Genomic DNA, 24330 nt, shown 5'->3' with positions numbered 1-24330 from the left:
CCTGATCTCATTCCCAGGTACAGCAAGCAAGTCTCCTTTCACAGGATTAGCCCACCTAAAGTTATCAACATGTTCATGGCCTTTCTTTTTATTTTCTTTTTTCTGCACTGCATCTCATTTAAACAAGAAGACAGCAAATCATATTCGCACTGGTCTATCAAAGTGAACCTTAGTACAACTCCTTTAGAGTTAATTCTTTGCATTTTCTTATTTAAGTGCTTGTAATCCTTTTTCTTTGTTGACTAGGGACCATTTTTTCATTGGAGACCGGCCACAGGAATGCGAGTTTTGGCTGATTCCCCACTTTCTGCTAGGCTTTGAGCTGGTGTGAAGTTTCCTCTGTGTTGGGAAGTTACCCAGAGGGACTGCTGCTAAAGGTTTGTAGATTTGGGATCTGTCCAGATCCGGTTGGCTACTATTTTCCTTAGTGGACATTCACTGCTTTTACAAATAGAACAGCAACATTGGAGTGTCTTGTTTTGAACTTCTGTCACTCAAGTTCCTCTGGTCAGCAGAGGACAAATACTGCAAGCTGTAGTCAGAGCTCCCTCGTTACTTGCTGTGGAACCTGAAATTCTTTATTTCTGTAACTGCTTGGTAAGACTGTACTAAGAGACTGCAGGATCAAATTGTCAAGATATGATTTATGCTGCCTTCAATTTCAGGTGGCAGTTGACATCCCAAAAGCAGAATATAAAATACAACAAATTATTTGTCTTCCAGTCCCTCCAGTTGTTCCTTCCTGACAGCTTGATAGTGCTTGCCACCCTTTCAGTTGTGCCATCACCTCTGATTCTGACTCTGCAGCTACACTGCAGACCAAATCACTGAAATGAATGACATTAAAAATAACCTTTTAAGTTAACCTTTCTGGGTTATTTTTAACCCAGATTGCAGACACACAATCCCTCACAAAATAATAGGCAGTGAAACACAGCCATGCATGCCTGCACAGACCTTTGTTTTGGGGAGACCCCCACGGTGATTTTAATTCTCCATTTCCCTAAAGGAGCTCAGCCTTTCCTCACCACCCTGTAAATGACTGAGAGATGATCCTCCCTTGGCACCATCAGCACCTCCTGAACGTCCAGCCCGAGAGAAGCCGCGTGTCAGCGCTTGGGCCCTGCGTACAATATGCGTTATGGGGATCTGTGCTTGCTGGCAACTTTCTCTGGGCACTGTGAGCGGGGAGATTTCTCTCAACGCATTCTCACAACCAGTGTGATAGCTCGATACGCAGCCACTAGGCAGCTTTCCTTGTTGATGGAGGGTCTGCAGATCTCGAGCACAGAGGTGGACGTAAGGAACGGGGAAAGGCGAAGTGCCACATGCCATGTCCCGGCGCCCACACGACGGAGCGGTCCGGCGGGCTCCGAACGGCTGGGCTCTGCCTGAGGAAACCCCCGGGGCCGGAGAGGGGCCAGGGGCGGCGCGTCCCCGGGGCTGCTACGCCAGCCCAGGAGAGGGCGGGACGGCTCGGCCGGGCGCGGGGACGGCGCCGCACCGGGGCCTCTGCCGCGGCTCCGCCGCTCCTCACCCGCCTGCGCCGCTACCCCGCGGCCCGGCCCCGCCCGGGCGGGAGGGAGCCCGCGTCCCTCAGGGCGGCAGCGGCCGGCCCCCGCCCGGGCGGGAGGGAGCCCGTGTCCCTCAAGGCGGCAGCGGCCGGCCCCCGTCCGGGCGGGAGGGAGCCCGTGTCCCTCAGGGCGGCAGCGGCCGGCCCCCGCCCGGGCGGGAGGGAGCCCGCGTCCCTCAGGGCGGCAGCGGCCGGCCCCCGCCCGGGCGGGAGGGAGCCCGTGTCCCTCAGGGCGGCAGCGGCCGGCCCCCGTCCGGGCGCGGGCGGGCCCGGTGTCCCGTCAGGGCGCGGGCGGGTCGAGTCGCCCCCCGCCATGTCCCTCCCGCCGCGGCCCCGCCGCCCCGTACTTAAGGCGGCGGCGGCGGGCGCTGCTCCCGCTCGCGCCCTAACCGTGTGTCCCCACAGAGATGGCCTCGACGTGCCTGCGGTCCCTGCTGAGGTACCGGTCCTTCGCCATCCTCTTCCTCACGCCGCTGCTGCTGCTGCCTCTGCCGCTCACTGTGCAGACGCGGGTAAGTGCCTGCGGGGCGCAGGAGGGGCCCAGAGCCCCCCGGCCCGGCCCTGCCACCCCACAGGAGCCCACCCCCTCCCCGGGTCGGGCCAGTGGTGCCCGAAAGGAGCCTCCCCGGAGCCCCTCTCCCGGCCAGCCGCGCAGGGCCCTTGCTGGTCACCCAGCCTGCCGGCCATCCCCCAGCCAGCCGTGCAGCGCTGGCCACGCGGTCCGCCCTCGCCACAGCATCTGCTTTGCACCTGAGCAAGGCGCGCCTCATCCCTGCCAGGGCAGCCCCGCGTCCCCGCCGTGGACTGGCGCAGAGCCGCCTGCCACCCCGTCCCCGGAGCCGCGTCCCAGGCCGCAGGAGCGTGTGTTGCAGGTTTCACTCCCGAGTGGTCTTCGGGCGCTGGTGCGAGGCAGCTGGACTTGCAGAAGGAGCTCTGTGCTGGCCTCTGCTCATCCAGAGGGTCGTGCCACTGCCACGACCTGGGGCTCCCATGGACCCAACCCGTCTTGCAGATGAGATGCAGTTCTTCTTGGGCCAAAGATAAATGCATAACTGGCCTGCACATTTAGAATTGCGTCTTGCATTATCTAGTATCGATGGCAGTGGAGCAAAAGACAGGACTTCTGGGTTCTCCATCTCTGCTGCTGGGGCTCCGAGATACTATAAGGGGTGTTGCTGAGTGGCATTCTTCCTCCGTGGTGCGGTCAGAAGCGGTGTGCTGTGTGATATGCAGTGATCCCAACAGGGTTTCAAATGCAATATCCTCCAATTCACATCCATCTTACTCCACTGATGGCGATGGCACAACTCCTTTGCTTTCAGTGGAGCTATCCCAGCATAAAATTGGAATAACCCAGTGAAGAGTTTGGTCTTTAATGCCTTGTAGCCTTCATAGCAAAATGTGAAAGCTCAGCTTATAGTATTTTAGCCTACTAGAGCTTTAGAGGCTATTCTGATGCTAAAAACAGTCTTTCTTCCGAGTGACCTGTATTGCTCAGTGTATTTAAAAGTACAGGCAAATGCCATGCGTATTTATAAACACAATTGCCAGCTCTTCTAGTTTACCTGTCTAGGTAGTACCAGCCCTACCTTTCAGTTGAATGCTGGTGCTTTATAGAAAGAGCAATTAGGTGCTACGCAATTTCTGGCTGAGAAATTAGGAGCAACCTCAGGATAAATATGGCTTTGCCATATTTGCTACTGTGCTATCTGATTGCAAGAAGTCCTTTCCAGTAGTGTAACAAGGCTTATTCAAAGTTTATCGCAACTAGGTGAAGTTCTCCCCAAACGGCAGTCATGCAGCTGGGGTGGTTTTGTGCTCCTGTGCTTTTGACTTCCCTTGAAAGCATATTTTCTGAGGTCTGTTAGGCGCTACTTTGATCAATACTAGGAAAGATAATTTCCCTAAAAAAATAAGTATGTCATCAGTTTTCCAGCATTTGTAAGAATATTGTGTCATCAGTCTAATCTGGGAAATTACAGTATTTCACAATGGGAGAGTAACATTTCCGTCAGTGACTGCTTCTTCAGCTCCCAGTGAGAAGGCAGATCACTGTGTTTTCCTGTCAACTGTCCAGAAACACCAAAGAAACATTCTGTGACTGTTCCCATAGACCACAGGTGGATACAGGCGTAGATACATACATATATATTCAATTCCAGATCTTTGGTTGTTTGAATTGGCTGTGGTTGTTGGAGTTAATTTATAAGCATGGTTGTATTTTTGAACTTCACATAAATTATTTACCCTCCACGCTACAAAGCCAGTGTTTCTTCTGTACTGTGAATTTTATTCACGTAGGATTGTTTAGCTGTCTTTCATACTGGCAGCAGATTAACCACAGTCATTTCTAGCACTTAGTTACAGTGGTACAGCATGAATTGTATCATGAGGTGACCTCATATTTATTAAGGGAAGAGACTTAAGTAGTATCTATCTGATATCTTTTAGTCTCTGAAGACATATTTTTTGAAAACATGTGCTGTAATTAATCTGGAAACCTGAAGTAAAAAAAAAATCAAATTCCTTACAAAGACTGTTTTCTGGTTCTTAAGCCTCTCAACAAAATGAAGGAAAACACACCCCTATTTATAAATATCACCTTACGGCAATTTTTAAATGTCACTGTAACACCGTTTATTTTTGTAATAAAGTCCCATTTGTTGTATTAGAATAAAATCCTATAAACACATACTCTAAATATGAGCAAATTCTGAACTAAGGAACACTGACTTAAGCTTTAAAACACTGTTTACTGTTGGCTAGCGAATGCTTGCTTCTCCTAACAATCTTGAAAGTACAAACCAAGGGAGGCTAGGTTACAGAAGTGCCCGATCAACGGTGTAAAAAGACAAGTTACAACACTTCTAATCTAGGGAATCCCCTTAGTAGATAAGCACAGTATGATTTGGGAAAGTAATTAAATACCTCTAGCATGCTTAGTCACCAAAAAAAAGGTAAAAGAGTTTTACTTTAAGAGTTACTTTAAAAATTTAAGAACTTCTCAATTATTCAGTGATACAGTTTCTGGGCTCAGGTGTGTTACTGGACATACCTCGAAGATCTGTGAGTTTCAGACAAGCTAATCATCCACACTGGGAAATTTGGCCACCCATTTAAAAATAATTAACTCAAAATAGAAATGCCCAAATTTACAAACACTATTAAAAAACCTTGGCTCTAGGTATGAAACCTGCTTCCCTCAACTGCCAAGAGGTAATTGCACACTGCAAACTGTGTACTTACCTAGTTGTGGAAGGTTTCTTTTCTCACACCCTACATTTTGTGGGGGTGCATTAGAACAAACACTGTGGTCAAAAAGATCTTTTTACGCAAGGGACTTCAGAACAAGGTTTAAAAGTACAAGTTTAAATCCTCATGTCTCTGCTACCTATTTCAGCATAACTTGTTAAGCTACAGACAATGAAGTGTTTGGGCCCCTTATAAGAGCTACCAATGTGTTTCTTATCTCTAAGAATAGTTTTCTATGCTTAAATGTGTCTTCCACTTTATTGCAGGAGGCCAAATGTGCGTATATCATCATCATCATGGCCGTATACTGGTGCACTGAAGTGATCCCACTGGCTGTTACCTCCCTCATGCCTGTGGTATTTTTCCCTCTGCTTGGAGTTCGGAGTTCTAAATCAGTAAGGAGCAGTTCTTGCTCAATCCAGATCTGATACAGGGATATCCATTGCTCCGATCCCCCATCAATATTTAGCAAACAAGCCTGCTAGGAAAGCACTCCAGTTCTGTGGTAATGTTTTTGAACATATTGAGCAATGTTCAGGGTTCCTGTACGGGAAAATGCTGAACTAAATACACATTTGCCCAAAATGTTACAGGTTGAGGTGGGGCTTGAGGTGGTAGAGGGGAAGGTCCGTTTCTGGGCATGGATCCTACTAGAGAAGCATCCCACTAGTGCTCGCAGCTTGTAGGTTCATAACCCATCCCATGAGAGAGCAGTGCTGACATAGCCCTGGGAGATTTCAAAATGCATGGGACGGGCTTCTTCTGGCAGGGTAGATAGCACGATGCCGGCAAGTACACTGTGTCTCCTCCAAAGCTCATTCCGGCCCTTTGTGCTAGTACTTTATTCCAAAGGAGAGAGGCTATATTTAGGTACTGGAGCACAGGTTTACTACTGGCCAACAAGCTGGTATGGGCAGGTATGGTTGCTAAAGGTGCTGAGAAATCCGTTTGGGAGCTCAGCATTTCTAGTACCTACACAATACTTTGAGCCCCTAGCTATGTTTTAGGAAACTGCTGTCATTTTGTACTTTATTAACTCCTGATGATCCAAAAAGAAGGTTTATGATGCACTGCCCATGCACTGGACAGTTCAGCACTTGAGCAGGGGATCAAGGGTTCAGGAAACTGGAGGTAGCTCTGAAGCTGCAACTACTCCTTCTGCCAATGTTGGGATGGGACCTGGTGCAGTAAATGGCTTTGAGAGGATGGAAGGCAACATGTTCTAGTGAAGCTAGCAAGAGACAACATTTGGGCCCCTGACCTGCCTTCTCTGTCTTTCAGGTGTGCATGCAGTACCTAAATGACACAAACATGCTCTTCATTGGAGGGCTGATTGTTGCAATTTCTGTTGAACAGTGGAATCTTCACAAAAGGATTGCGCTGAGAGTCCTGCTGATTCTTGGAGTGAAACCTGCACTGTAAGAGTACTACATTACTTCTTCCTTGCCTGTGTCAATTTAGCTGAGGCCTAGGAAACCTTCAAGAATCTCTTTAGCTGCACTCGTACAGAGTTTCCAGAGGTTAAGTCTGGCAGCAGGAACAGTTTATTTGTCCTTTAGACAAAACCAGCATCTGGCTAAATTATAGATGCTTGCCATTGGGGACAAAATGACAAGCATGCACAGACTAAGGAGCTAAATGGCTTTCTGGGATTCCTTCAATAAAGGTGGCAGAGCTGTCCTAGAAGGGAATCTGGCCCTGCTTTGTATTACTGGACACTACACACATCCCTGCCTGCGCTCTACTGTCTAAATTACAGTGACTACAAAGACTAGCAGCGTCGGTTTTCTTTCATCCTTTCTCCTCTGCCTGTTTCTCTCTTCAGCCTGATGCTGGGATTTATGGTAGTCACTGCCTTCCTGTCCATGTGGATAAGTAACACTGCCACCACTGCTATGATGGTTCCCATTGTCCAGGCTGTCCTGGATCAAATGGACAACACAGAGCATGATGTGACCATGATGGAACAAGGAACCGGGCAAACAAATACAGTGATTGAGCTGGAGGAAAAGAATGTGTCAGATCCCCCTTCAGTGCATGGTAAGGGCCTACTCAGCAGTGAGTTGATCCTACTGAACTTGCTACACTTAGAGCTCCCTGACCTAGAAGGAGTCCTCTGTACCTTTTCCAAGGAAAGAGGATGGTAACCTGACTGAAAATCCCTAAATGCATGCATTTGGGCTTTACAAAATGGCTTCCAGTTTTGTTGGCTGCCATTTTGTTATGCTGAGTGCTAAATCCCGCGCTTATTGTTATGTTCTTTCCTTCAAACTGGGGACATCCTCCCGTAGTTTCCCTAGACTTAACTGCCTGCTCAGGGAAGTGAAAAGCATATCCTGTGGGAAATATCGTCCAACCCCCCAGTATCCCACTTTCTAAATCTTGTGATTATCAGTGGGGATTCAGCTTCTAAGCCATGTAGAATTGTTGGAAAAAATTTGTGCAAACACAACCTATTTTGGTTCTGGGGTAATAAATATCTTTATATTGACCAGATTGTATGTGGAAGTGGGGAGAAGAAAGAGGAATACTTTAAAAGCTTCCTGGAAAAGAGGAGCTGGTGTCATTTGACTCACAGTAGACAAACTACTATTTGGAACACTTTAAAGTGTGATCTTACTCTGATGCTTGACTCCACAAGGTGCTTCTCTCAGTGCTGTGGCTCTGCAGCAGGTTTCACTTGACTTGAACCATGCACAAAAACTCCGTTCCTCTGATTTCACTGCTCTGCTATACAGTTGCAGAGGGCTATATTATTAAATACCATTAAAGATCAGATCTGTGGTACCGTTCTCTTTCAAAGGAGGAAGGATTGTCTTGGGGATTTTCATGGAGATGAGGTTTCACTGAATTAGCAAGTTGATCTGCCACGATTCTCTGTGTGACTGTGCGCAAGAGCAAGTGCAAATGTTTGTACTGCATACTGTGTCCCACACTTCAGGTCTTCTGCCACGGACACATCATGCCCATTTTCTGGCTTCCGTGTCCATGGAAGACACAGTGTAAAAGAAGGGTGTTTATGTGTGCTAGACGTTGCCCTGCTATGAGACTAACTCATAATTGCCGTATTTGTTTGGACCTTGGAGGGATAGTTTAGATACAACTGTGATCTCTGCTTTTTGGTTGCTTCATTTCTTCCCTCACTTGTGAGGGAAGAATGCTCTATGATTGTGCAAAGTTCAGAGACCGTTTTTATGTAAAATACACAAGCCGGCAAGAATGCCATTTCTAGCTTTCAAACAGTTGTATTAAAGATAAGTTTTCATATTTTCAAATGCTCTTCTTAATGTTGATTCTTGACTCCCAGAACTGGACTTCCGCTCTAAGACCAGTAATAATAATTTTGCTTGTTTTCTGTCTACTTAGAAGGATCTATTCGGCTTTGCTTACTTATTTATTTTAACGTGTAGTGAATGTAGTAAATGTGTGCAAAAAACACCCTTTGGTATTGTCGAGTTGGTTGTAATTTCCATAAATTAATTTTCCTGCCCCATTAGCCCAATCAGACTTCAAGATTAGACTGTTAACCTCAGAGAACAATGGACACGGCAGCAAAATTTCACAGCTGATGTAAACTGATGTAGCATATTGATCTTAACAGTTATGCCAGGAAAGAATTTGGGTTTGGGCGGTGTTTTTTTCTGCCCATATTCACAGCTGTTAAAGCTAGTTGGGTTCTTACTGTGGTATTGGAATGGTTCCAGTGACTACAATATCTGGCTGGTGGTAAGCCTCTGTGTGAAACAGGAAATTACTGCTCAGGAACTGTGGCACCAGTATGGACACCAGCATCCTTGGACCATGTAGACCCAGATTGTCAACCTCTCTCTTCGGGTCCTCATGAACATATCTGTGTTTTCTTTGAATTAAAATAAATGGCATACACAAACTGGAAGCACTGGGCCTGAAGACCCTGACTCTCTGCCTCCCTAACTTTACCTGAGGCAAGTCATGTTCTTTATGTCTAGTCATAAGCAATGGACAAGTCCCTGATGACCCCAGATCTTCTGAGGAAAAGAAAATGAGGAAACGTGTATGTAAGGGAATGACACTTTGCATATGCTACGCTGCCAGCATTGGAGGAACTGCAACACTCACTGGAACAGCACCAAACATTGTATTGAAAGGCCAGATGAATCAGTAAGTCATTCTTGCCGTTTCCTTTACTTATACTATCCTACTGTTTCTGTGACCAACTGACTAGTCTTAGGTGACGGTTTCAGTTGCAAACTGTAAGCAATAACCAGTTGGTGAACTGAGAGCGAGGAATGTTCCTCACTCTCATTTTTCTGCTTCAGCCTTTTTTAGGCAGCTGTGTGCTGGTATTATAAGTCTCCTGAGAAACTTGGAAATACTTGCTAGTAATTGGCAGACAGCTGGTTGATCATGAGATACTGGTTCTTCTGCCACCACTTTTTCAACTGAAACGCAGCACATCAGCAGAAGAACTGAAGTGAAGAGCATCAGAATGTGTGATTAACTTCTCATAAGCACACCAAAGAGATAAAAATAGCTTAGGCTCTCCAATAATATTATTCCTCCATGCTGTGGCTGTGGAAACTGTACAGATACTGTTATAAAGCAAAAGAGTCATCCACAAAATACTCCCTTTGCTAAGCTGAGTTTGAGAATTGATTTAAATGCAACCTGATCTACAGTGGAAATTTTGCAGACTCCACAACAGTCCCTCAACGTCACTTTCTTCTGTTTGGAGTACTTCAGCCTCAGCTGCCACATTACCTGTTGGTTTTAACACCCAGCTGGAAATTTGCTATTGGTACTTTTCCTCCAATCATTATTGGTTGACCCAGGGAAGAACAAAAATTGGTGTTCTTAAATAAATGGTCTTGGGATAAATGAGCAGGCATCTTGCAAGTGAAAGTTACCTAGAATGTGTGGGACATCTTTCAGCAGCGCTTGTCTTCCTGAGACCTAAAATATCAACGTGAGCTCCTATATGCATTAAAGTAATAGAGGGGGAAAACTGAGGATCATTTAAGTTCTGCTCTGATATCTAGGCTGCCTTCCTATTGACTTCAGTTAGATGGTGGATTTTGCTTATGATTACTTGTAATTGTTGTCCTTGATTACATGTATAATTGTCACTAGTGGATATTAAAGGGAGAGTAGATTACTAACTATTTTGACCTTCATACATAAAACATTTTTCTGTTCTTTTCAGGTTATACCCCAACAATAACGATATTGTGAATTTTGCTTCCTGGTTTGGGTTTGCATTCCCAAACATGATTCTGATGTTGGTACTAGCTTGGTTTTGGCTGCAGTGCTCCTTCATGGGACTCAAGTGAGTATTTAACTACATGATATTCTGTAAACCCCTCAGCAGACCAAGCTTATTGAGACATCTGGATAAAACAAATGCACTGACAAGTTATTAATTCTGTAGCAGAGAGCAGTTCCATTTCACAGCAACTTTTGAGGTCTAGAAACCTTTTATGTTCATGGGAGTTGCACTAAGGGAAAAGCTTTATGCATTCTTAATGTTCAGACAGAATTGCATTTTTATTTTTCAATTTCACATCTGAGAATTTCAACCCTAGCAGAACTAGCATGTCTGTTTTGCTATCCTTGATTCAAAACTGGGTTTTTCATCCCAGGTTGCCCCAAATTGGACAGAGACTTACTGCCATTCATAGACCCCGTTCCTCTGTGAGAACTGGCTTGTGCCCATGAAATGCTTTGACACTGTTGTCATTTCTTTGTTCCTGGCCTCTGCTGTAGTCTGTGTCTGTCCCCAGGAGTGACAGCTTCAGTGGCAAGCATGTTAAATTCCTCTAGTATGTTAATACTCACAGTATCTTCTTCTCCTTTTTCCTTATAGCTTTAAGAAAAGCTGGGGCTGTGGGACGGAGAGAAGTGCTAAAGAAAAAGCTGCATACAATGTGCTGAAGGCAGAAATGAAGAAATTGGGCCCTATCTCTTATGCTGAATTCAATGTCCTCCTAATGTTTGTTGTGCTGGTTCTCTTGTGGTTTACCAGACACCCAGGCTTTGTAAAAGGCTGGGCCACCAGGCTCTTCCCAAGAGGAGAGAAGTAAGTTTTTAGCGTTTTTTTCATCCTGTGCCCTCTTGGTTGTGAATCAGATTCCTTTGCTGTCATATTCCATTTTGTGTGCAGGGTCATTCATTCCAACCTTATCTGAATTCACATGTTTGCTGGGCTTGATCCTGTCGCTTGTGCATGAGATCACCAATTGATCTATTGTTTGACAGTTTGTACTGCAATGAAGGCTGGAGACTGGGACATGGAGCAAGCTGAACCTCCTAAAGGAAGAGAAAATTCTGTAATGCCGGTCTCAGTCACACTGATGTATTTTGTTTGTATGAGCTCCAGTCAGTTGCGATATCATTTGAATATTTGGTAATATCACCTCTAAACAATAGCTTAGAACTCACAGGGAAGTTTATTCGGTGCTTTGAATGGCTTCTTCACATAATGTCTGTGGCATATTAAGAACATAAAATGCACGATGGGACTATTATTCAGGCCATTTCTTTACACATCTTTCTTTGAGACACCACTGTTTAATCTTGGCTTCACCGCAGAGAAGGAACCCTGCTCCCAGGAGCCGTTGTCATCTGTGGCTCTGGTTATTAACGTGTATTGTACCTAGTTTCTTTTATTACCGCGTTTGTGTCATGGCAGGTCTGAGAGACCTCAGTCATGAACTAATGACCCATTTTGCTAATGTACAAGCCCCAAACAGGATGACAAAGAGCAGTGACCGCAACGCTGGAAGGCAGCCATCTTCTAGGAGAAAGATGTCTGTTTTCTGAGCTATATTCTCTTTTCTTCTTTAGGTTTATCACCGATTCTGCTCCTGCTGTGTTTATTGCCCTGCTACTGTTTATCCTTCCTAGTAACAAACCCAAATTCACAGGCTGGAAGAAAAGCATGTCTGACCCTGAACAGGCTGAAGAAGGTATTTAAAGGAGGAATTGTAACATTGGGTAGCAGTTAGCTAGCTCCAGCTAACATGGCAGAAACATGTACTGGATTTGCATGCATTTATTCAGGAGAGCTCACCTCCCTCGCTTCTCAGGCAGGGCTGGGGCATGGTCACTGCTCATTTGTATTATCCTGTGTATTATGCTCATGTGTATTAACATGTGTCTGTTTCTCAGTAATATTCATATGCCTGTTAGGTCGTTCCCTAGTATCTTACAGAACAGGAGACAAAATGTCTTCGCTCTCCTAAAACACATTCTGCTTTTCATTTCTCACTTCAGATATAAAAAAGCCATTTTTATCAGCCCCGCTGCTAGACTGGAATGTGGTTCAGAGGAAGATGCCCTGGAGCATTGTGCTGCTGCTGGGAGGAGGTTTTGCTTTGGCTGATGCAAGCGCAGTATGTCCTGACATCTTTTTTTTTTTTTTTTTGACTCAAAGGCGAACTTCCCTGGTTTGTTATCTGGTCCTGTATTACTGGGCATGCACCCAAAGGCAAACCCAGTAGAGATGTTCAGAGGTAGAGGCAGATCCAAATTAGCAAAAACTGGGAGGAGAGGTGAATGTTTGTGCCTCTTTTTCAGGAATTTGTGTGCTCTGACCAAATTTCTTCAATTTATCTTACCTGTTGGAGGCTGCTGAGTAGTTTGTGATGTTCCTTGGACAGACCAGAAAAGCAGCCTTTCTTATTTCTGTTATCATCCTGATCCCAGCCCTTTCTAGAAAAATAGAAGTACAGATAACACTTGTAAGATCTTCAGAACCATTTAAGGTTTGTTTAAAGGATATATATCTTCAGATTTAACCCAAACCACTACTGAAGTGGTCAGGAAGAAAATCGTTGTGGGTAGATATCTTCCAAAATTGTGTACAGTGGGGTTTCTTGAACTTGTTGTCAGTGGCTGTTGACAGGCAATGTGCTGCATTCCGTAAGACCATGGTTTGATCCTCTGTTCATAAATTCACAGAAAAGGCATCTGAATTCCCAAAACAGGAAGGAATCTTGAGGTGAACCATATGGTTTCCTTCATCACTGCTAAGATGCATCTAAATCAAAGCAAGCCTTAGCTATCAACAGTGCCATGCTTTGGGGAAATTCATATTCAGATCTAAGTTTTGAGACTAGGCTGCTTAAACTGTGGGGCAAATTAAAGTTCTAGGGCCTTATATTCATCTGCATACATCATACACACATTATTAAATCTCTAGAGCATTAGAAACCATCAAGTCAAAGGTTTTGTAAGCTGTTTGAGTCAATCACTGCCCATGTTTCTAGAACAGAGCATTCATACAGCGTCAGTATCTTCACAAACCTTAGAAAAACATGCAAGGGAACTTCTGAGTGATACATTAAGTAATTGCAATAGTCCCAGCAATAATTGTTTCTGTTTAGCAAGAACACATATTTTTGTAACCAAAGTGTGAGCAAGTATTTGGATTCCATAAAAATCAGGACAGTTGGCCTCAGTATTATGTCTAGTTGGCAAGGAATTTCTTTTAGCATTTGTGGCAGATCGTTGTACTTTCCCAGATGGCATTTCTGTAATTCAGGAGTCATTTAGCATTGTTTGGTAGGAACATGGCACATAACTTGAGTTCCCTGTTCATGAGCTAGAGGTTCTAAGCCTCACTGAAACCCACTTTTTTTTCTTGTCAGAACTCTGGGCTCTCAGCTTGGCTGGGTCATCAAATAACTCCACTAGGATCTATCCCACCGTGGGCCATTGCAACAGTACTTTCACTTATTATAGCTGTCTTCACTGAATGCACCAGTAACGTCGCCACAGCCACCCTCTTCCTACCTGTCTTTGCATCCATGGTAAGATTACTTCCATCCTACTATCCTATCAACTGGGAGATCAGAGTTAAACTGACAATCTCTACGGGCAAAGCGATATCGTATTTATTTTCTTCAGTGTTGCCCCAATGTTAATGTGAAAGCCAGTAATGAAACAGGCCATCTGACAGTATGCCATAATGGACAGTGATTTTAGCTAGTGTTCGCTGCTGTGTTTATAGCATCACAGTAGATAGAGAGTAGATAGTAGATAGTAGATAGTAGATATAAAGTGGGAATGCAGACTTCGTCCAGTCTGCCCTACCCATATGCCTGAAGCCTGAGAACCGGCTTTGTGGGGGGAGAAGCTAATTCAGGATGCCTGTCCCACGGCACCCTCACTGAAAAGGAAGCCAGTTCAAGCTGTAAGGTGTGTCCCTTGGCCCTGGAGGAAGTGGAGAGTCACTTTTTCAATACAGATCGACAAACATCAGTTACTTCTGGTCATTTTGTATGTGAACCATCAACTCGGAGCTGGAAAAACACACAAAAACCCCAAAACAAAACAAAATCCAGCACTTCCTGGATTTCATCCCTTTGAACAGTTCCTCCATCTTCATGGTTTTATGCTAGAATACAGAAAGTGGTGGGCCTGGTTACTGGTATTTAGAAATGTGTCATTTTCCATAGGAAGCCAAAACAATTTTAAAACTTACGGAGGAGAACCTGGTAAGTTTTGATGCCTTTTCTGAGCAGAATTGAAATTACAGCATAAAGGAAAAAATAGGTTACTTGGTTCTTTAATTTAGAAAGTACAACCACTTTATTCTAGGCCATTTCATCAAAGCAAAATCATTCCAATCAAGGTGCTGAGCTATTAGTGACTTAAATTGGCACTTAAGTTCTGAGTCCTACAGGGTTTATGTAGCGTCTAAGAGTGTTATTCCACATGCCTAGTAATTATAATCTCATTCCTGTGTTACCCTGGCAAAAGCGTGGTCTGAGGTCAAAGAAAAGATCATTGGATAAATTTGACCAGAACTCCAAATTATACCATAGAGCAAAATAAACAACAAGAAAGAATCAAACATTGTTTTTAAGTACTGTGGGACAGGAAACGAGAGCAAAGTTATCTTTAAACATGTGTGGATTTCAGAATAAAATGCTTGTAAATTGCTCTGGTGATATACCAGGAAACAAAATGAGCCTGGTCTGGGAAATGTTCTTTATGCTTTTCTTTTGGAACACCTCCAGTGTGATATTCTCTCCGTTTCATTGCAGGCTACATCTGTGAAGATCCATCCTTTGTATGTTATGCTGCCCAGTACTCTCAGTGCTTCCTTTGCCTTCATGCTACCTGTTGCAACACCGCCAAATGCGATAGTGTTTTCCTATGGCCACATCCGTGTTTTCGATATGGTAAGATGAGATTTACCTGGTCTCTTATCTGAAGGTTTCCATTGCCTTTATCCTGAAATACAGTGAGAGTTTCATTTTCTTAGCTGAGTATTTCCAAAGTCCCAGGAAGCTCTTACGGGCTGTAACTACCACCCTATGCCCCTCTCTTATGCGGTGTTAATACTGCAATAAAGATTTGCATCTCTGAAGTAACAGTACCTTTCTCACAGGCTTTGGCAGACATACAGCCCAGCCCAAGTGAAATTAAAAACTGCCAAGTCGTAAGTTTCTTAAACACTGAAGAGTTAAAATGCAGTCAGTGCTTTCCAGTCTTCTGGGGCTTTGGTGAGTGTAGCTGAAGCCTTGTTTCCACTGGAGCTGAAAGCAGAAGGTAACAATCAGTTGCCCTGAGCTCTGGTCCTGTGATTGCCTGCCAGACCACACAGTGCCAGGTTCCGTCCCAAACACCCAAACATTATTGGTTTTCTAACTGGCGACTTGAAGGAGGCAGAAGCTGTTCTTTAACTAATAAGAGCAACTTCTTGTACATGCCTTAAAGCTCCTAGACTAGTTATATAGCAGAGTGTTCAAAGGGCTCGTGCAGTGTGTTCCTTAGTATTTCCACCTAAGCAAGAACATAGGGCAGTGGGTACCATGGCTATTTCCGTGATTTATTTGACCATCTGTGTCTTGTTTGTGTACAAATAGGCCTTGCTGCAATTTGCTGTGCTGTTGTTTGGTTATTGTTGTTGATTTGGACTTTTGTCCTCACAGGTTAAAACTGGAATAGTGATGAACATCATTGGAGTCCTCTGTGTCACACTGGCCATCAACACATGGGGAAGAGCTATGTTTGACCTGGACACATTCCCAACCTGGGCAAACACAACGGCTAACCAGTGAAGAATTCACGTCTTAAACAAGGAAAGGACCCTTAATACTACTCCCTATTGCCGGAAGCCCTGTACAGTCTCATCACCACTTCAGACCCAGTCACACATCAGTTCAGGCATGAAACAACTCAAATTTATTCTGGTCTTGTGTCTGGATCATAAGTATGACCTCCAACCAATGTCGAGATTTAGCATTTATCGAACTTTAAATAAAGAGAGGGCAGGCTGTTGTATCAAATGGTCTGAACTGTCATATCACTGGTATGTACTTGTAAATCAATAGCATTGAACACTGCACTCAGGCAGGGGCTGAAAATTCATTAACTAATATTTATATCCACAAGTCAGCAGCTGTACAGGGAAATCCCTGTTGTCACTTGTCTAGTGAAAGAAGGGGTATGGTATGGTAGTGGTATGGTAATGGTAATGGTAATGGTAATGGTAAGGTATGGTATGTTTTAGGCCTCAACCATGTGGTGGAATCCTTTCAAGTCAACATCCAACACATTTTCCATTGCCTTGTTTTCACTCCTAAATCTCACTGCATTTAGACACCCTTATTGAGGGTTGAGATAACATAATTCCATGCTGGTCATGATTTGGCTGATGTCTTGGGCAGTGATGATTTAAAGCTGGCTTTGCATTTCTTGCGCTGTGGCACTGGCAGGGACAGGAGCCTTTCCCTCTCAGCCACAGGATGTGGTTTTACGCGCCAAGCAGTGTGTTGTTAGTGCCAGCCTGGAAACGCGCAGTGGCCTCCTATAGGACTTCACACCTGTAGATAGGCATTTCACAACTTGTGAAAGTTCCTGGATTAGCCCCTGATGTACCTTATTAATGAACTCTGGAATTCTGCAGTGGAGACAAGGCATGAGAAAGACTCTATTTGAAGGCCTTGTGAAAATGTAGAGGCTTGTGCTGGCTGACAGGAATGGGAGCTGACTTGTGTACTTTGGAATTCAGGTCCTGTGAGAAAAGTATTTTGTAGCACCTGTTTATGTCATTTCTGAAGCAGAAGTAGTTTACAGAAAGATTGGCGTTGGAGTAGGTTTATTTTGTCAGTGGTACATGGATGCTTTTCATTCAGCCCTGGAGATGAAGTTGGGTGGGAGGTAAGGCAGCATGTTACAGTGGAGAGATCTGTGGGCATGACCCGAGTTCTGCTCCCAGACTTGCTGTGCAGCCTCATTCCAGCCAGTTCCCCTCTTTTTGCCTCAGTTTCCCCTCCTGAAGAAGATATCGTGGTACCTATCTACCTCACGGGGTGTTGTGAGGGCATAAGGGTCAAATTCTGCACCCATGGTGATTCCCCACCTCATGATAAGGAGTGCAAGGTAGAAGTTATAGAATCATGGAATTCTGTCCGGAGAATTCTGGCCAGAGTATCTGGCCTCTAGCATAGCAGTGTATGTAGGATATGTAATAGTTTTGTTATTAACGTGAGTGTTCTTTATAGAACTGGAAAATATTCACATGTTTGCCTTTAAAAGCGAGAAGGTATTTTTCCACAAAATGGCCAGGTGCTTTTCTGCGCAGAAAACTACTTCAAGAATGATTTGATTTTCGTGCCTTTGTCTTCTGTGCTCTTTCAAGGTGCTGGGCACTGTAAACCCTCCACTGACTGTTGTTCCCAAGTGCCTCCAACGGCAGCCTGTCTGCCCAGCCGACTGCAGTGGTGCAGCCTCATCCCTCTTCCATGGAATGGTGGAGCATGTGGGAAAACACTGTTCCACTTGCAGAGTCTGTCTGAGGACGAGAACGGTTCTAGTGCCAAGAAGTAGCTTGGTGACAGGCATTTATCACCACCTGAAGTTTATCACTGTATTTGGTTGAAGAAATTGAAACCAGAAGCAGTTAAGCACTTTCTGTGCTTTGGCAGGTATCTAAATGCATTTGAGAAAGGGACTTTTTCTGCCTTCTGATGGACCTCACAGTATGAGGACATTTCACCACTGCCAGGTACTTCACGGTGCTTGCTCTTCACTATGGCAAGTGGAGCTTCCATGGGTGGTAACACCGAGCTTGCCTGTCTCAATTCATGCAGATCAAAACTCTAAAACCGGTTACAACCATAGGACAGACACTTCCCTGTCCCATTTGCAGAAAGGAATGTTCTGAAAGTGTCTTGAAGGGGAGAAAGTGCCTTCGTCTCAACTAGGGAAGAGCGTCCCTGTGTTGCTGTGCAAGTAGAAAACAAATGGTATTTTCATCAATGGTCACACGGGGTGATTTCTCAACAGGAGTGTCGGGGTGGGGGGAATGTACATACGGGGTAACAAAGAATGCTGGTTTTATTATAACTGTGGTGTATTTGATGTGTTGCCTCTCTGTCCTGTTAATAGCAAATGTTACTTTCTGAGACATAAATCAATCCTGTGATTGATTTGTATTTAATTTAAATGGGTGAGTTGCAGAATTAGAGCCTGGCAAATAAAAAATTAATAGAACTGTCTCCTCTCAGGCATGGATTGTTTCCTGTGTAACACAGTGGACCAGTTTTTTCTACATTCGCTTCCATGGTGGCATGGTATTGCTCTAGTAAGATCCAGGAGGGCACACACCGTAGAGAACCATTGCAAAGCAGAGATTTGGATACTGCTTTAAGTACCTTCAGACCTACATACCAACAGTTCCTCCTCTTTCCTCAGTTAAGTGATAACTCGAGTTTCCATCTTTGGAAATGCTAGGTGCGACCAAAACAGGTGGCTTGCCCTACAAGCTGTCTCATTCATTTCAGAGTAAAAGATTGTAAGAATCTAAGAAACACAACTAGTTTTTAAGAATCAGTCTTGTACAAACCGTCCAGTGTAACAGGCACAAACAGGCTTTTCTTCAGCATCAAGCGTGCATGACGTCCTGTTCCAGTACCCTAAGTAAATATATGTGTTATTTACAATGGGTAATGCAAGGACAATCGCTTTGTTAGCGGAGCTGGGTTACATCCCCTTCCAGCACTGTGGGGTAAGTGTCATGATAGTACACGTCTTGCGTGGCATTTGTTTTTCTTCTCATCAAAGGGGTTTTGTATTTGGCTCAAAGGCTGTGATGGTCCTAAGGTGGTGGCATGAAGGAATTCCTTCGTGCCCCACTTCAAAACGCGCACCGCCAGAGCCAAGAGAGAACTCGGGAGGATCCGGTGGGGGCTGGGTCAGGAGGGGGTTACTGAACCACCCTGAGCGAGCAAACAGTTCCTGGTCTATCATCCGTGGGCAGAGCGTGGTTCCTGGTGGTTAATGGGTATGTCAGCTGTCCGGCTGCCTACGAGGAGCTAAATTAATGCTTCCCTATTTTCTTGTCACTCTCTATAGAACGTCCTTGACATTTCCTTTCTCCTTTCAGTACAGCAAGTTGCTAATACTGTTTCTGCAAATGTTGAATGTCTCAAATCTGCAGAATCATGACGTGGGCTGCTGTTGCACGGGGTTTGTTCCTGTTAGTTCACGTGTCTGTGTCCATACTCATTCCCACGAAGCGCAGGCTGTTTGGGAATGGTTACACGTGTCTGCATGAGTTCATGAGCGACCAAACTGCAGGAAAAGATACAAAGGGAGGACAAAGGTATTTCCTGCCTGTGTGTTGAACATGTAGATCTGTGGAACGGAGAAGAAAAACCCTTCAGCGTTCCCTTTATGATCTCAAAGTCACCAAGCTGAAAAAAGCACCCAGACAGAAATTGTCTCAACCTTAATGCGGATGCAATTTTCTCTTAAGTACGAGTACGTTCTTCTTTGGCCTACTGTAGAGATCTGTCTGGGACCCAGGTTTGGAGCGGGGCTGTGTTACGTAGCAAGTGGTTCATTCTGGCTGAGTCGTGATCCCACTTGAACTCAGTCTCTGGTTTGTTCAGACTTTGTTTTCCAGGTCAGGTGTGTTGCCACTTGAAAGAGCAATAACCTGGTTTTAGCAAAAAAACCCGCTTGCTGACAATGTGTTAGAATGTGATGGCTGGTGAAAATCATCCCAGAAAAAAAAAAAAAGATGACACAATCAGTCCTAGCCAAAATCCAGCAGTGATTCTTCCTTTTCAGTAATGGCATGTTGTATACATTTCTACATACTTTTTTTTGTGTAAATGTCTGTGCTAAATATGGAAAGAGGTGGGTAGTAGTGAATCCTGAGCACTTGGATCAAGTGACAGATGGTTTTCACAATGTTTTCCCAGTGTGGGTGAATAAACATGTGAGTTTATCCCAGTGCTTGGTCTGGTTGCGTCACCCTCAGTCTCCAACACTTTTGTGCATCGCGCAATCCCAGCAGCCCTTCGCTGGACACGCGCTGGGCTTGGCTGGCATCTGCGGGATTTGATGGCAGGATGCTGGTTTTCCTCTGTCCGGAGGAACCGCCCCAGTGGCAGCTCTTCTGCCTCGGGTCAGACCTTTGCTCGTCTGTATCTTTGCTGGCCCCTCTGAAGAGCCCGTGGTACAGAGGGGACTCTGAACGTGCTGCAGAGCGCGTCTGCTCTGCGAGACGCGACTGAGGGTGCTCCTGTCCTCGCACGGAGCGCTTGGACCTCCCTGCACCTGGTGACCGTGCAGAGTTGTCACCTCCACACAAGCATTTGCAGAATACCACAACTTGATAGTGCCGATTGCTACAGGTGAATATCAATGACAAAACCAGCACCTTTAATAATGCTGTTACCCAAAGCTTAAAAATAGCTTCCTAGGAATCCTAGTCTCAAAACATATTTTCATTTAAATAACCGTGATAGAAAACGGGAGAAATTTCTCAAAAATCGGCACTGTAGTGGGGGCTAGTTTTACTTCTTATTCATTGCTAAGATTCATTCTTTACTAAGATGTTGATTCTAACATTTCCTGTACAACTGTTGCTGTCCAATTAGAGTTATTAGGGATAGATTTTACACCTCCTCTCGTCTTACTTCATATCCTGCCAAGATTTTTTCACCTGCAGAACTGGGAGGAGGCTTTTTCATGCACATTCATCTCGACAGCCATTAAAATCCACTTCTGCCCTCAACACTCAAGGAAGAAAAAAGAAAGTTCCTAGAAAGTTGATGAGCATTTTTTGAAGATTTATACCAATATAATGGTTACCTAAAGATTGCTTAAAGGCTTTCTGGACTCAGAATTTTACACCACTGTCTTGTAGCTAATAAACGACAACATGAAATGACCCTTTATTGAACCCTGGTGATTTGTTTCAGAGGAAGGCATGCTTTGGGAGAGTTTTGTTCGTTTGTGCCCATAACTGTTTTGTTTTAATGGTCAGCCATCCCCTTTGTTTTTCAGACTGAGGTCTATTGAAATCCTCACGCCAGGCGCTCTGCGCTGACTCCAGCCAGCAGAAAATCTTTGTATTTGCACTATTAAGGTGAACTGGTTTTCTAATGCCAGCAAGTTCCGGGTGTGCTAAGCTTTGCCTATACATTTTTATGTATAGGCGTGTATCATACACATATATGTAAAGTGGGAGGAAGTTTTTCTCTTTCATGTGAGTTAAGAGTCACTTTCATTGCTGAAGAGTATGTGTATAAATTAGTCTGGGAAACTGCGTGAAGAGACTTGTGAAAGTATATATATATTAAAGGGAGATAGCGTGAGCGTAAAGCAAGAAGCCAGAAACTGGTTTAATAAGGCTTTTTTGGACTCTCCTCGAACTTAACTTCTCTGTTTCAGTCTGAAATGTTGTATTTCATGCTTATCAACCTGTAAAACTAGTTAGAAATATGTCCTGCTAATTCACGCATGAAGACAAAGATTAAATGATTTACCTAGCTAATGAATAAACTATGTTGCTGAAGTCTGTGAGTTCAGTCAAATTGTACGCACTGTGCTGTGACTCTGGAAGTTCTACCTCTTTGAGTCATGTAGGAATCCCGACTTTTCTTGGAAGCAATAAGTGAGCCTAAAGCTGTGACAGCGTGGGAGAAAAGTCTTTGAATATCAAACCCTAAAGCCTCAAAACCAGAGGATAAGTAATAGGAACTCACTGTTTCGGTTTTGAACTACTTAGTTTTAAATGCAGACTTGCAATTTTTACGGCTTGGCTTGTGGTTTTGTGCAGCAACTTGCAGAGCAAAGGTGTACTGAGGCTGTGCTGACAGAATTTCTTGTCTATTATGTCTGTTGTTCCCTGCTTTTCCCTTGTTAAATCCCTATGCCACTTGTTGTACCTGCGCACCAATATAAGCCTAAAAAGTAAATTATATTTATCAACAGACGGTTCCTCAAATGCTTTGTTATTTAATCTGTGGTTTAGCATTCCAGTGTAGTAACCGTGAACTCGATATGCTGAAAATAATGTACTTCTGTATCCTGTGCTTTTGCATGGCCAGTTAATACTGTAGCTTTTCATGGCGAAGGAAAACTTGCTTCTTCCAGAGGGAAATTCCAAGGCATTTCTGTGTCCTATATGGAACAGAGGTAAGTAGAGCCCTTACAGTAAAAGGCAGGGATAACGTGCTGCTCCGGGGTGATTAGAGACTGCTTAATAAGACATTTGGTAGCTCTGTAAAAATAGAGCTGACTATACTGAAACTATTTTTTGCCCATTTAGGTTTTTCTGGAGCACTAAGTCAATAGTTGCCCATTCATTATGGTGTAAATGTGGACTGTAGATTCTCATCATAAGAAAGAGACTATTTCTTCTGTAAGAAAAAAGGTGTTTTCCTTACCACGTTTACTTCAGTACTTTATTTACCCACGTGAAATTACTTGCTAGCCTTATTTGGCACACAGCTCTTCAATGAGTTTTCATAAACTGTCCCAGGTCAGAATGTGAACCTCATTGCAGTGGTCATAAAACATTACTTTTACAGACAAACCATATTATTGAAAGAACCAAGTGTTCCAGATACTAAAACTAGTTTGTTGTATTTTCATTTGTGAACTATTCTTGGTGAACAATAACATGGGCTGGGTCTTAGCAAATATTTTAGCAAGCCAGTTGAAGATCAAATTTCCCATCAGAAACAAAGTTAACAAAATCTTTCAATTAAAGAATGGTTACTTATGGAGCAAGTATCTATTTTACTTAAATAATTTGTCTTGGCTATACAGTCAAAAATCAGAAACCCAGGATTTTTCTGTGCACATCAGTAAGAATAGTTAACCTTCAATCGAGCAAAACAGAATTTCCGCTGAAAAAGAAGGGTGGAAATTGGGGGTGGGGGAGCGGGGGGCAGGCACTTTAGTAGCTCTTTGAACACTAAAAGCTGAGGAAAAAACAACATAAACTTTCCCGGGAGCATCCTACCCCCCCACCCCCAATTGTCTTATGGTGCTTAATTTCAGAGCTCCCCTTTGATTGTTTTCATTCATATCTGTAAACATACGTAAGTCACATCAATACAGAGCAAATCTCAATACATCACCCTAGGATACTGAAAATACACAAGTTAAAATCAACCCTCTGGGGGCTCATATTGGGGAATAACTTCACCCTTGTTTGAAGAGTGGTCAAATAAATAAATCTTGAATTTTTTGGCAGGTTATCTTGGCCCAGCACTTTGGGGCTTGGTGGGGGTTTTTTTTGTTTTTATTTTGAGGTGACTTAAATTTATGATGACCAGCATTCTAGGAGTTAATTAGGTGCAGGTGTCCTTCATGAAACACCTCTCAGGTGTTTGCTAATTTATATGTCTCACTGCAGCAGCTGTCCTATCTGTGGAGCTCCTCTGCTCTGCTGGAATTGATCCATCAGTAGGTTGGGATCTGCACAATAGATGAAGGTCAGGATTCTCTGCCTCCTGAGGAGCATTTAAGGAATGGAAATTACCAAGGGTAAGCGGTTTGGTTTGGGTTTTCTTGCTATAGCTTGATGCCCCGTAACAGCAGGAGTCAGAAGATCAGTATCAAAAGACTCTGCCCTGTTTACCCATAGGGAAGCAGGATGACTCTTCCCCTCGGGAAGCCCAGCATCTGAGGTGTGACCACGAGCTCCAGGGGTCAGCCCCAGGAGGAGGTTCAAGCTAAGTCTCCAGATAATCTTCTGCATTTGGTAAATGCTGCTGAGAAGCAGCTCGGCTCCTGAACGCTCAGGCATTTCGCTGTTCACGTTGAGGAGCAGGAGAGTACAGGGCTGCGCCTCCCCTCTTCTGCGGTTTTAAGAAATAAAGCAAAATGACGGTGTATTTTGTTTTATTCCCCTTTGTGGAATTTGGCTCTAAATCCTCCTTACGATGAAATGGCTGTTGAAGATCACTTACAAAGGACACCCATTTTGTTTGCAGATGGAGGTGTGCCCACAGATACATGAGGTGACACCCTGAACATCTATAAAAGGAAAAAATAAGCTTTTATGTGCTAATCTCTATCAGATGACTAAGTGAAGGTGTCAAAAGTCACATATAAAGGTCTGTGTTGCTATGGCCAGCAGTAATATTAGATCATCTGAGCACAATCAACTTATTCTTGAAGTATTTTTGAGATTCTTCCAGTCTCCTGTGCCTTGGAGCTCGAGGACCAGGAATGCAGACAAGGGTCTCTCAGAGCCCGGCTTTGAC

General features: G+C 44.2%; 1 protein-coding gene across 2 annotated transcripts; it reads left to right on the top strand.

Moving 5' to 3' along the window:
- Positions 1-1735: 1735 nt before the first annotated feature.
- On the top strand, positions 1736-16101 carry SLC13A5 (solute carrier family 13 member 5). 2 transcript variants are annotated; one of them, XM_054208009.1, is made up of 13 exons: positions 1736-2085; positions 5092-5227; positions 5915-6012; positions 6107-6243; positions 6651-6865; positions 8794-8965; positions 10008-10130; positions 10668-10880; positions 11648-11769; positions 12077-12195; positions 13453-13614; positions 14854-14991; positions 15745-16101. In XM_054208009.1, the coding sequence occupies exons 1-13, from the start codon at positions 1981-1983 to the stop codon at positions 15871-15873; spliced, it is 1869 nt and encodes a 622-aa protein (XP_054063984.1). In that variant the 5' UTR covers positions 1736-1980; the 3' UTR covers positions 15874-16101. The 2 variants fall into 2 exon arrangements, with proteins under 2 accessions (XP_054063984.1, XP_054063982.1); XM_054208007.1 differs by lacking the exon at positions 5915-6012 and having other exon boundaries at positions 1738-2085; positions 5092-5220.
- Positions 16102-24330: the final 8229 nt, after the last annotated feature.

This window comes from Rissa tridactyla, chromosome 7 (assembly GCF_028500815.1).
Source record: "Rissa tridactyla isolate bRisTri1 chromosome 7, bRisTri1.patW.cur.20221130, whole genome shotgun sequence".
NCBI classification, from domain to species: domain Eukaryota; kingdom Metazoa; phylum Chordata; class Aves; order Charadriiformes; family Laridae; genus Rissa; species Rissa tridactyla.
This window is presented reverse-complemented; position numbering and strand designations above follow the sequence as displayed.